The 14208-nt window shown below is 34.4% G+C and overlaps 1 protein-coding gene across 1 annotated transcript in view; it reads right to left on the bottom strand.

The window, feature by feature from the left end:
* NRDC (nardilysin convertase) overlaps positions 1-14208 on the bottom strand; it is a 110377-nt gene that overhangs the window by 48252 nt on the left and 47917 nt on the right. Inside the window, 2 exon segments of the mRNA XM_020869310.2 lie at positions 214-309; positions 5532-5605. Of these exon segments, the coding sequence (XP_020724969.2) occupies positions 214-309; positions 5532-5605 (170 nt within the window).

Here is a 14208-nt window from a genome sequence, read left to right as displayed (position 1 = left end):
CTAAATATTAGATGCTATTCCTCATACAGCCAACATTAGGGAACCAAAATATAGGCATACTTAACTGCTTTCTATTTGAAAAGCTACCTACCTACCCCAAAACGTAAAAAGTACCTAACTACCTTACCTTTCCATTCTTTATAAACCCTTCATGCTCTCAATCTTTCTTTACTAGAAAATATGAAACACGATGAAGTATTTATAGTCTCTTACCCCAAAAAAATTTCCCCATAGGATGTCCAGGTCTAGCAAGGCTTCCAAACAGCATTTCCTTTCTGTTTGCATCAGAGGGTCTTGCAAGCTGATATTCTGTCAATTTTAAAGAAATACTTTTAAGAAAATGAAATTCAGTATCTTGATTTACTATCTGGAAATTCAAGCTTAAAGAACTGAAAGTAAGGAAGTAACAAAAATCATGTGTAGTAAGACTGAAGTGGGGAATTCAATGATCTAGGACAAGTTCTATGACTTAATATATTCTGTAACTTTGGGTAGTCAATTCACCTTTCTAGAGATTTTCCTTTATTTTGCAATGAAACAGGTAGTTAATGACCTGAAAGTTTCAAGTCTAGAACATAAGAACTAAAATACTGCCTGCCATATCAGTTAACAGAGGATGTTACAGCCATCAAACCATCACATTACAGCCGCAGGGACAGTGCGTCCTAAGGAAACTCAGCATGAGAAAACACAGGATACTGACCCCAGATAGCTGAGATGCTATCAAAGGAATGATTTCAGTGAGTCCAGACTCTTGCATCTTCCCATACATAGAAAAGCACTAAATTCCTTGAGATATCTCATTTTCTTTTATTAACAGTAATCTTTTGATGTTTCAACCACCTAGTCTCTTGTTGCAAAAAACTCCTATATATTCTGGCTCCCTGATCCCCCTTGCCACTTTAGAACAGTTTTTTCAGCATTATCTGAGATGCTGTGTCCCAGGCTTGAAGTCCTCAGAGAACCCGTCAAGTAAAATATAACTTTCAACTTGTAGGCTGTGCATTTCCACTCAGTCAACAGATAATATCTCCAAGATTTTATTAATGAAGGTGCTAATAAAATGTCAAATCAAAGTCCTTATTATCTGAGAACTTTGCTATATATATTATTTAAATTTCCTCCAAAGCCAACTATGTAGGTAATAAAGTACTAATGGTTAAAAACAATCACTTTGAAGCCAGAAATATCTTGGCTAGAATCCAAGTTCTGCAATAACTAAGCTGCACAACATTGAGGAAGTTATCTAACTTCCCAAATTCTATTTTTCGTCTACAGTATGGAGTTACTAGTACCAAGCTCATAGGATTTTTTTAAATAAGAATTAAATAAGATACATTCCTACACTGAACATCTACTATGCAGCAGGTACTACTAAACTAGTTGCTGGAGGTAGAAAGTTCAGAATCAAAGCAGAGTCAAGATATCAGGCTGAAGAGGTAAGGAAGAAACAATTTTTGAAAGAGCCCTTCTAAGCCTCAGTTTCACTGCATGCCAAATAAGAATAATGGAGGTAATAATCATAATGATGCACATAATAAGCTCAATAAATGTTAGCTATTATTACTTACAGGAATAATGGTAAGGCATTACAAATGTTTAGTAAGGAGAGTAACATTATCATTATCACAGATCTAGACTTCAGTAAGTTCATTCTGGTTGTAAATGTGGAAGCAAAAGTAGAGACAGGAAAACTGATGAGGAGCCATCACTGTTATACTTGGTAAAGAGAGCAGAAACCAAAGTGGCGATGGAAGAGATGGAAAGAAGTAGAAACATAGGAAATAACATACTTCAGTTATAAATCATGAAGTGTAAATTAAAGATGAGACAGTAAAAAAAAAAATACATTTATAATTTCCATATCTGGAAAGTATACATAGTAAAAAGTATATATAAATGCTTCAACAGAGCAAATTTTTAAAATCTCTAAAAATATGAAGATATGGTGGCTATAACACAGAAGAAACAATTCCATTATTAAGTGAGAAAGACTGAACAATGGCCCCCAAAGATGGCCATATCTTAATCTCCAAAACCTGTGAATGTGTTACCTTATATGGTAAAAGGAACTTTGCACTGTGATTAAATTAATGATCTTGTGATGCGGAGACTCGACTATATTATCTGGGTGGTCCCAATGTAATCAGAGGGTCCTTAAAAGAGGATCAAGGTCAGAAGATGTTAAGACAAAAGCAGTGTCAGATAGCAAAGGAGATTCCACACCAATGGCTCTTAAGATAATGAAAGGAACCACAGTCTAGGAAAGTAGGTGGTATCTAGAAGGTAGGAAAGGAAACAGATTCTCCCTTGGGGCTGCCAACAGAAATGCAGTCCTGAGGAAATTATTTTAGATTTCCGACCTCCAAAAGTTTAAAAAAAAAAATCTGTTATTTTAAGCCACTGAGTTTCTGGTAATTTGTTACAGCAGCAACAGGAAACTATAATAGAATAGACATATAAACATATCTACAAAAAGTAATCTAGAATTCCCCCTACAACTGACAAAAATAGAGTATAAATACTGAACACTTAGAGAACACGCTCAACCACTTGATTATATTAAAAAAAAGCTTTGGTCATATCCCCAATCTCAATTACTAAGGTACAATATGTAAGCAATTACACATGATTATGTAAGAGTATGAATAATCATTAAAATAAAGAGCTAATCATTAAGAATAATATTTTCTCTACAATCTTATTTTAGCAATAAGTCAATCTGATTTTAAGATCTATCCTGTGTACATTTGTGGCTTCTGTGATTAAATGTATTCAAGAAAATTATAAAACACTGAACAGACCTATCTGCATTGTGCAAACAAATTCTTATAAATTTATGTGTATAACCACTCCACTGAAAGATCAGACCAAAAACAGACGGTCAATGCAGGGCATGGTAATGAAGGTACAAGTGATAAATTTAAAACCTAGGAAAGAATCTCTTCCATAAGCAGGAGGAGAAGGAAAAGGAAAATGAAAAGATGAATCTACCATGACAGTTGAATTTCACTTCAACTCCTCACATTGAATGGGTCATTAGAGCATGTAGGCAATTAAAAACATGCAAATGAGGTGAGAATGATAGAATAAAGATTATTACATCAGAATAAAAGAAAATAACATCCAATTGTGAAGCTTTCAAAAATACTTAATAGACCTCATTATTTGTAGATACCGATTCTGGAAAAAGAAAGGCTAAGATGTATGACTACAATACTGACTTCGACCTGGCCTAGAGCTGTTAACTCTTAATGGTCTACGTACGATATGTGTTAACATGTAACACTATTCAATTATAAATGTTTTGTGGCATTAGCCAAGATAAATTTATGCTGTGTTCATAACAAATATCAGTATCTACCAATGTGTAAATACTGAGTCCCCAAATGTTCATATGTTCAATGTTCACAGAACCTAAACTTAGCTCATTTTAAATTTTCTAATATATTATAAATACAATTAAGAGAATAATATATCATAAATAAGCTAAAAAACAACTACTTAATGAATACTAGTTTGCTACACCAAAATTTTAAGACCTCTCCCATCTCTTTGCATACACGGCATGCTCAGTCGCTTCAGCTGTGTCCGACTCTCTGCGACCCCATGAACCATGGCCCGCCAGGCTTCTCTGCCCATCAGATTCTCCAGGCAAAAATACTGAAGTGGGTTGCCATGCCCTCCTCCAGGGGATCATGCCGACCCATGGATCGAACCTGCATCTCTTGCACTGCAGGTGGGTTCTTTATCGCTGAGCCACTGGGGAAATCCCTTTCATCTACCTAATCTCAAGTAAATCCTTTATACTTAGAAGGTTAAGTAACTAATGATATATACCTAGCTATTTGTATCAGATTACAAATTGAAACCTAGGTCTCCTATCATCAAAAACAAAACAAACAGAGCCTTTAGCTTAAGTTCATTTTAAACCAAAACTACTTATTGTGTGTGAGTACATATCATATATCACACATTCAAAATAAAATATATTCTGAATTAAACTCATAAAATTAAATGAGATGTTTAATCTTTTTTCGGGGGGGGGGGGGGTGCACCACACAAGCTAGCAAACTCTTAGTCTGCCAACCAAAGACCGAGCCTGGGCTGCTGCTGCTGCCGCTGCTAAGTCGCTTCAGTGGTGTCCGACTCTGTGCAACCCCTTAGACAGCAGCCCACCAGGCTCCGCCTGGCTCCAGGCAAAAACACTGGAGTGGGCTGCCATTTCCTTCTCCAATGTGTGAAAGTGAAAAGTGAAAGTGAAGTTGCCTGGCTACAGCAGTACAGATTTCTGAGTCCTATCACTGGACCATCAGGGTTTAACCTTTTAAATGGCAATTTCAACCCACTCTTGAAACTATACAAATAAAAACACACTTGAAAGAATTAAAGACACAGAATATAGTTCCTAGGTTCCAAAAGCAGGGAAGGCTTTTAGAGTTTTCCTTATTTATTTTAGTTTTCATACATTCAACAAAGTTATCTGGGCCTATGAAAAAACCCAGTTGTGAGTAAGTAAATAACAAAAATGAAGAAAATAAATCTTTGGTTATAAGAAGCGACTAGAGCTAGGAGGAATCTAACTCCATTCCAGCCTCTTTTACTAATAAATTGAGGGCCACAATTAGTGACATTTCTATAAGTAAAACACAGCTTGCTGACTTGAAAACAAATAGTTCTTTCCAGTCATCTGCAGTTTATTTTGCCTAGTGAATGCAGTAAATGATTATCAGAAATAGACACACAATCAAACCAAAGGGAAAATGTTACAAAAGGAAGAACTAGTACAAAAACCTTGCCTCTTCAGTCATGCAAGCCAAGCCTAACCTATATGAACTGGAAGTTCCCCCCAAGTGTACTATTACATGTTTCTAATGCTAAAATAAGGAAGCAGGGTTAATCTGCAGTGATATTATTTATTGATATCCTGTAACTGAGGGATATCTGTAGCACAATTCTCTAACGAATCCTCACCCTATACAGACACACAGTTTTCCTTATTGTCTTCAATCTTTAAATCACAAAGATAAGAAAGACCATCAAAAAGTAAAATTAACAGGTTTCCTGCTCAGGAGTTTAGTTTTTTCATCCATAAACATACCAAAATTATTTTCAGTACAGAAGCTAAATTCACAAAGCATTGACACACAGAAGTAACAAAAAATAAGCTATTTTAATATCAGGATGGTGCATAAAGTAAAGCCTCAGAGGAAATATTTCTTCATGCAAAAAGAGTATGTGAACTTCTAAAGTTTGAATACCCAGTATTAGTCTTAAGAATTAAGAATTATGGTAAGAGGTCAGTCACTGTGGTAAAACCCTCAAAAAAAGCAAAGGCTGAAAAATCAAAAATCCACAATCCTTCAATTTATTTCAAATCTATACTGAATAGACATTTAATGGCTTCAGTAATAAACATGACATTTCTATTTTAATTTAGCACTTTATGACATAAAGAGTGATAAAGAATGATAAATGTGCTAAATAACTGGATCAATGAAGGAAAAAGCAGTATGACATAAAGCACTTACCACTATCAACAGCTTCAACTTCTCGGTCAATTGCATCTCTGATCATTAGCGGATGGATGAAAAACTGGGCCCATCTTAAGACAAAAAAAAAAAAAAAAAATCTGTCTGGTAAAAGCTGTTCACCAGCCAACATTTATTTTTTTAAAGTAAGAAACTTTACTAAGTTGGAGATTTAGTTCATAATCATGTGTATAAAACCTAAACAATATACAGCATTTCTAGATTTTGAAGTCTATGAACCACTTTTTCTCTATTATGAAATATAACACCCACTACAGAAAAATACATAAAACATGAGCATGAAGACTACAGGGCAAATACCAAAGTGGCAACTACTCAGTTCAAGAACTAGAACACTGTTAAAACTCTAGAAGCACCCAGTACCCATCTCAGAAGTAATATCATAAATGTTACAGTAATCACTTCTCTGTTTTTCTTGGTAGTTTTAACACATATACATGTATTTCTAGACTGGTGTTTCTTGATTTTTTTTTCCCATTATCAACCCTAAGGAGCCTTTTCAGAAATCTTATTCCAATCACTACCCTATGAAATTTCTGCACACATACACAGCCTGTTTATATATTGTATGTGTACCTGATTTCATAACTAAAAAGTATCTGAGGACTACTCTTTTTTAACTTTTTAAGTTAAAATATTAACGGTTATTAGTATTTCATTTAATTGTATAACTATATTTGTAAACTTTAATATAATTTATTCCTTATAGAGGTTGTAGTACATCAAATTACATATGCAAATTACCCATTTATATAATAACGGCAATAAAATCAAGTTTTAAAAAAATTAATATTTATTTTTCCAGCAAGACATTAAAGAAATTAATTTCCTACAATGTTTAATGAACTTTGAACTTCTGGTTGCTCTGAGAAGAAACTTTTAACTTAATTAGCTACTAGTACTCATTAAAATGTTACTGACATTTTTTTCTTTTCAGTACTTGTTATAACTAATGATGGGCTAAATAACTTTTGTTGAATTAAATAATAAAATAGGTTATATTTAATTCTAAAAATCAAAGTCACACACAAAAGAAAAGAGAGGGTCAAACATAAACAATATCCACAAGGCAGCTAATGACAACCAACTGACACACGCAGACTACCTCTAGTGATGACTTCATGATCAATCATGTGAACGTCCTCCAATCATCTATCACCACAATTGTAGCCCAGACCTTACATACACTCTGCATCTCTTCCATGAACTCAGTGTCAGTGTAAATGGTGCTCATGTGATTCTTGAGAAAACTCAGAAAGAAATTAATACTAAGTGAAGATTTTGCAGATAGGGTTAAGCTTTGGAGGGCCACAAGCCATTATAATATCAAACATTTTTTTACCTCCAAGAACCAATTTCTGCTACCAAAAGAAACAACATGAACCAAGAATGCATGTTCTAGACAATATATTTTCATTTTTGAGCTTCATATAAATGGATATATAGTTTATATACCCTTTACATGATTTAACTCAACACTTTGTCATTCACGATGTTACACGTGACTGTGGCTGATTTATTTTCACTGCAATAGAATATCCCCAAAAAAAAGAATATTCCACTGCATGAATTTACTCATCCATTCTACTGCTGATGGATTATATACCCTTTACATGATTTAACTCAACACTTTGTCATTCACGATGTTACACGTGACTGTGGCTGATTTATTTTCACTGCAATAGAATATCCCCCAAAAAAAGAATATTCCACTGCATGAATTTACTCATCCATTCTACTGCTGATGGACATTTGTGCTGGTTCCAGATCTGAACCATTACAAACAATGTTGTCAAAAACATTCTTATAAATATGTACCATGGCACATGTGCACAAGTTTGTCTAAATATCTAAGAACTCCAAGGTAACAGCATATGCATCATATGTTCTACATCACCAGGTTAATACCAAACCTTTCCAAAAGTGATTGTGCCAGTTCACTCTTGCATCAGAACATTCCTCCAATCCTTACAACCTCATCTTCACCTGGTACTGTCAGACGTTAAAATTGTCTGTAACTTTTAGAAGGATAGTTAAATTTCATAATGATTTGAATTTACATTTTCCTGATAGAACACTTTGTATATTTAGTAATAATTTTAATTTCTTCTGTTATAATATGTCTGTTTTAGGGCTTCTTCTATTGGGTTGTAGTTTTCTTATTGATTCTAACAGTATATATATTTAATCATCCATTGTGGCTCAGACGGTAAAACGTCTGCCTACAATGTGGGAGACCCGGGTTCGATCCCTGAGTTGGGAAGATCCTCTGGAGAAGGAAATGGCTACCCACTCCAGTATTCTTGCCTGGAAAATCCCACAGACGGAGGATCCTGGCAGGCTACAGTTCATGAGGTCGCAAAGAGTCGGACACAACTGAGTGACTTCACTTCACTTATATAATATGTAATAGCATATATAATCATATGTAAACATATGTAATCTAATAATTAAAACTCAATGGTAGTTATTCTATTCCTTTGTTAGTTACATGTGTTACAAATATATTCTTCCACTTTACACTTGCTTTTTTCACTCTCTTTATGTTACCTTTACATGAACACAATGTACTATCATCTCTTTTTGTTTTTCCATCTTGTTTGATAATCCTTATCTAAGGTTAAAGTCACACTTTTCCATAAAACTTTTAATGGCACTTTTCACTTTTTGGTCTATAATCCACATAGAACTGACTTTTTTGTTTATGTTGTGAGAAAGGGAGTCAATTTTGTTTTTGCCATTATACTATCTTGGTATCATTTTTTTTTAAAAGCCCTTGACCACTGCTTCATAATGTTCCTATCAAAAATCAAGTGTCCATGTATGTATTGGTCTATTTCCATTCCAAGAAACATTCTGTTCCACCGTCTCTTTGTCTAGCCTTCTGCTAACACCACAATGTCCTAATTACAAAACAAATCTTAATATCCAGTAGGTCAAGTTCTATGACCTTGTTATTTTTCCAATTCAAAAGTATCCTGGCTATACTTAGCCCTCTGTATTTCCTTATAAATCTTAAGAGTTAGGTTGTCTATTTAAGACTAAGTAAATCTTCTACGATTATGGTTGTGATATCACTGAATCTGTACATTAAATAGGAAGAGCTAATGTCACTGAAAAAAACAAGAGAGAAAGATTTTGGGGAATCCCCTGGTGGTCCAGTGGTTAGGACTCTGCACTTTCAATGCAGGTGGCAGGGGTTCGATCCCTGGTTGGGGAGCTAGGATCCTCCATGCTTAGCAAAGTGGCCAAAAGAAAAAATTTTTACAATGGCTTAAAATCCATAAATAGTATTTCTCTCAATTTATTTAGGTATTTAATATTTAAATAAGATTTTAATATATCCTCCATGAAGAAGTCTTATATATAATTTGGGGGATGATTCCTTTTTCCCCCAAACTTTAAACTTTTTATTTTGTATTGGGGTACAGCTGATTAACAATGTTGCAGTAGTTTCAGATGAACAGTGCAAGGGACTCAGCCATACATACACATGTATCCATTCTCCCCTAAACACCCCTTCTTTCCAGGCTTCTACATAACACTGACCCGGGTTCCATGTGCTATACAACAGGTCCCTGGTTGGTTATGGGGAATGATTCTTGAATGTCTGATTATTTACGTAGCTCTTATAAACTTGTTTTTAAATTTCAATTTCTAACTGCTGCAGATACACAGAAATTATACTTTTATATGTTAAACATAATTTTTGTTTAACATATAAATTTTTAAATTTGTACATATCCAGCTATCTTACTGAATTCTGTCGTTAGTAATTTTTATCTGTATATTTTAGATTTTCTATGTTCACAATCATATCATATGCTATGACAGTTTATTTTGCTTATTTTTCTTTCTTCCCTAATAGAATGATGAATAGAAGTGATCATAAACTGCATCTGCCTTGTTCTTGATCCCAGCTTGAAATCTTTCGAAGTTTTACCATTAAATATAAGGTTTGATTTAAAATATCAAACATGACACTGAGAAAGCTACCTTATATTCCACTTGCCAACAGCATCTTCATTAATAGATACTCAATTTCACCATGTAATTTTTCTCTACATACACAGAATTATGGTTTTTCTCCTTCAATCTGGCAATGAAATGAACAGCACTGATTTTGTTAACCCTACCTTGTATTTCCAGGATGAACCCAACTCAGTACTGCTGTGTCAGCCTATTTGTGAATCTGGTCTATATTTTTTCTTATATTATACTTTCTTATATCAAGGTTGTGCTGTTTTCTAAATGAGGGAGGAATTATTTCTTTCCTCCATTTTTTGGTAAGACTCTAAAGAAAACAAGTTTATTTTTGAGAAGATCTTTCATTACTGATTGATTTCTTTAATGATTATGAGTACGCAAACTTTTAAATTATAATTTCTCTTATGTGGGTTTTATAAATAATATTACTAGGAATTTGTGAATGCCCTCTAGTTTTTTCATTTACTGGAAAAGGTTTTCAAAATATCTTATTATATTTTCAATATCAGCCAATATATCATATTCTTTTTTATTCCTGATATTTTCACATACTTTTTTCCTTTGACCAGTCTCATAAAAGGTTTATCTATTTTGTTAGTTTTTTCAAGCCAACATTTAGCTTTCTTGAAAGTCTATGTTTGCTGTTTCTATTGAGACATAATTCACATACCACAAAATATCCCTTTAAAAGTATATAATTAAAAAAATTTTACTACATTCACAGAATTGTGTAATTACCACTAATTTCAGAAAATAGTCATTAACCCCAAAATAAACTCTGTACCTCTTAACAGTCATCTTCTATTCCCCTATCCCTCTAGCCCCTGTAATACTTTTGATCTCTATGGATTGGCCTATTTTGGACATTTCATGTAAATGGAATCAAACCTTATATGGGGCCTTTTGTGTCTGGCCTCCTTATATTAGCATAATGTTTTCAAGATTAATTTCAACATTCATTCAAACATTGTATCATGCACCAGAACTTCATCCCCTTATTATTGCCAAGTAATATTCCTTTGTATGGATATGCCACATTTGGTTTATCCATTCATCAGTGAATTGACATTTCGGTTTTTCCACTTTTGACCTATTATATATTATGCTGCTACAAACACTCATTTAGGTATTTTTATGCAAACGTATGTTTTCAATTCTCTAGAGCATGTATACAAAGAGTAGAATTGCTAAGTCATATTGTAACTCTTTAATTAACTTTTGATGAAGTTTTCTAACTACATTTTCTAACACAGCTATACCACCAACAATGTATGTATGAATGTTCTAATTTATCTACACATTTACCAATAATTGTTAATGTTCTTCTTTTTGAAGTGATACCTCACTGAAGTTTTTTTTTTAATTGAAGTATAACTGTTTTACAATGGTGTGTTCATTTCTGTGAACAGCAAAGTGACTCGGTTACACCTATTTTTTCTATTCTTTTCCATTCTGGTTTATCAAAGGATACTGAATATAATTTCCTAACTATAAAATAGGATCTTATTGTTTATCCATCCTATATATACTTGTTTGCATCTGCTAATCCCAAACTCCCAACTGTTCCCCCTCCACCCCCCTTTCCCATGGCCACCACAAGTCTGTTCTCTATGTCCCTGAGTCTGTTTCTGTTTCATAGATATGTTCATTTGTGTTCTATTTTAGATTCCACATATAAGTGATATCATATTGGTCTCTGTCTTTCTCTTTCTGACTTACTTCACTCAGTATGATAATCTCTAGGGTCCATTCATGTTGTTCCAAGTGGCATTATTTCATTCTTTTTTATAGCTGAGTAATACTCCATTGTATATACACACCACTTCTTTATCCATTAATCTATTGATGGTCATATAGGTTGCTTCCATGTTTGGCTACTGTAAACGGTGCTGCTATGAACACTGGGGTGCATGTACCTTTTCAAACTAGTCTTCATCTTTTCCAGACGTATGCCCAAGAGTGGGACTGTTGGACCATGACAGTGGATCATGTTGTCCACACTGTTTTCCATAGTGAATACACCAGTTTACATTCCCTCCAACAATGTAAAAGGGTTTCCTTTTCTCCACACACTCTCCAACATTTATTATTTGTTGACTTTTTAATGATGGCTATTCTGACCAGTGTGAGGTGGTACACCTCACTGAAGTTTTGATTTTCACTTTCCTAGTGACTAAGATGTTGAGCATCTTTTCATATGCTTATTCATACCTGAGTAAGATACCTGAGGTATCTTCCTTGGAGAAATGTCTATTCAAATTCTTTGCTCATTTAAAAATTGGATTATTTGTCTTACTATTGAACATAGATACTAGCACCTTAGCAAATATACCATTTTTAAATATTTTCTTCCCTTCTGTGAACTGTCTTTTCATTTTCTTCATAGGACCCATTAAAACAAAGTAAAATCTAATTTTAGTGGAGTCCAATTTATCCAGTTTTTCCTTTGTTCCTTCTGTGTTTCATGGCATATCTGCAGAACTATTGCCATGTCCAGTCACAAAGATTTAAGCCTATGTTCTCTTTAGTCTTACAGCTTTTGCTCTTACACTTAAGTATATGTCTCAATATGTATATGGTATGGACAAAGTATCTAACTTGATTCTTTTGTATGTGCATATCCAGCTGTCCCAGTACCATGTGTTGAAAAACTGTTTTTTCCCATTGAATTGATATGGCACCCTTGCAACTAACCGTAAGTGTAATGGCTTATTTCTGGAGCCAAAACTCTATTCCACTGATCTGTATGTCTATTCTTTTTTTTTTTTTTCCAATTTATTTGGCTATGCTGGGTCTTAGTTGTTGCATGTGGGATCTAGTTCCCTAACCAGGGGTTGAACCCAGGCACTGGAAGCATGGAGTCTTAGCCACTGGACAACCAGAGAAATTCTCCTATGTGTCAATTCTTATGTCAGTACCATTTAGCTTTGAGTAAGTTTTGAAACTAAGAATGTGAGTCCTTTAACTTTGTTCTGTTTCAGAACAATTTTGGCTATTCTTGGTCAATTCCTTTCAATATGAATTCCAGAACCAACTCATCAATTTCTTCAAAAAAGACAGCTGAAATTTTGATATGGACTAAGCTCAATCTACAGACAAATCTGGGATGTACTGCCATCTTAACAGTATTAAGTCTTGTAATCTATGAACATGGGATGTCTTTCCAGCTCTTGCAACTCTCTTGTTAAATTTATTCCTAAGTATTTTATTCTTTTTAATACTACTATACAAGGAATTTTCTCAATTTCATTTTTGAATTTTTCATTGCTAGTGTGTAAAAATACAGTTGATTTTTGTACAATGATCTTGATTCTGCAACCCCATTAACTTGATATTAGCTCTAACAGTTCATCTGTAGAATTTGTAGGGTTATTCACATATAGTTAAGTTCTTGCTATTTGCAGTAGTTATGCTTTCTAAAGTCGTCACATCTGCTGAATAAGCAAGTACTGAATGACTCTCCAGGAGTAATACATACATACATACACATACACACTCACACACACAGTTTATGACCTTAAACCCTAAAGGTATCTCATTCTAGTTGATTCTCTTTTAATTCACAAAAAAGAGAATGAGATTCAGAAGCATTAAGGACTTTGCCTAAGGCCACTTTCCCAAGGGGCCTTTCCCAGTGGGTACCAGAGTTGAGACTCAAACTCCATAGAACTGGCTTCAGAGCCAGAGCTGCTTTTACTATGTTATTCTGTTCCCTATCCTCCGGTCACTTCTGTATGAAAGCTGAAATAAAAAGGCAAGAGTGTTGCCTTGTTTAACCTCAGGTGAGAATGTGTAGGTCAGGCAACTCAAGTTTTTCACAATTTTCCTTTTTTTCTCCCCATATGTCCATGAATGACTGCAAAAGCATCATAAGTATTCATCTTGGAGCTATAAAAAATTTAAGTGAGATGAATTCTCCATAAATAGTGAGCATCATTCATATAAGATGATGCCATCTACAAGCAGTTTTACTATTTTCCCAATCTGAATGCCTTCTTTTTTGTGTCTAATTGTTCTAGCTAAAACCTCCACTACAATGTCAAATAGAGGTGGACAGAGCTGATGTCTTGATCCTCTTATTTGGAGAAATGTTTTCAATCTTCCACCATTAAAAATGATGTTAGTTGTGGGTTATTCATAAATACTCTTTATGAAGTTGAGGAAGTTCCCTTTCATTCATGGTTTATTACAGGTTTTATCATGAAAGGGTGCTGAATTCAATTAAATGCCTTTTCTATTTATACTGAGATAATTTTTGAAATGTGTTTCTGTCCCTCCATTAATTTGGCAATTATGTTGACTGGTTTTTACATGGTGAACTACCCTTGCAGTCCTGGGATAAATCCCACCTGAATGGTGCATAATCCTTTTTATATGCTGCTGATTCAGTTCTGTAGTATTTTGCTGAAGATTTTTGCATCTATATTCTACTATTTGGAGAAGGAAACGGCAACCCACTCCAGTATTCTTGCCTGGAAAACTCCATGGACGGAGGAGCCTGGTAGGCTACAGTCCATGGGGTCGCAAAGAGCCGCACACGGCTGAGTGACTTCACTTTCTTTCTTTCTATAGTTCCTTTTGGAGAAGGAAATGGCAACCTACTCCAGTGTTCTTGCCTGGAGAATCCCATGGACATACGGGACTGGTGGACTATGGCCTATGGGGTTGC

This window comes from Odocoileus virginianus, chromosome 5, assembly GCF_023699985.2.
Source record: "Odocoileus virginianus isolate 20LAN1187 ecotype Illinois chromosome 5, Ovbor_1.2, whole genome shotgun sequence".
NCBI lineage: Eukaryota > Metazoa > Chordata > Mammalia > Artiodactyla > Cervidae > Odocoileus > Odocoileus virginianus.
The sequence above is the reverse complement of the archived record's forward strand: the minus strand, read 5'-3'. Positions and strand labels throughout refer to the sequence as shown.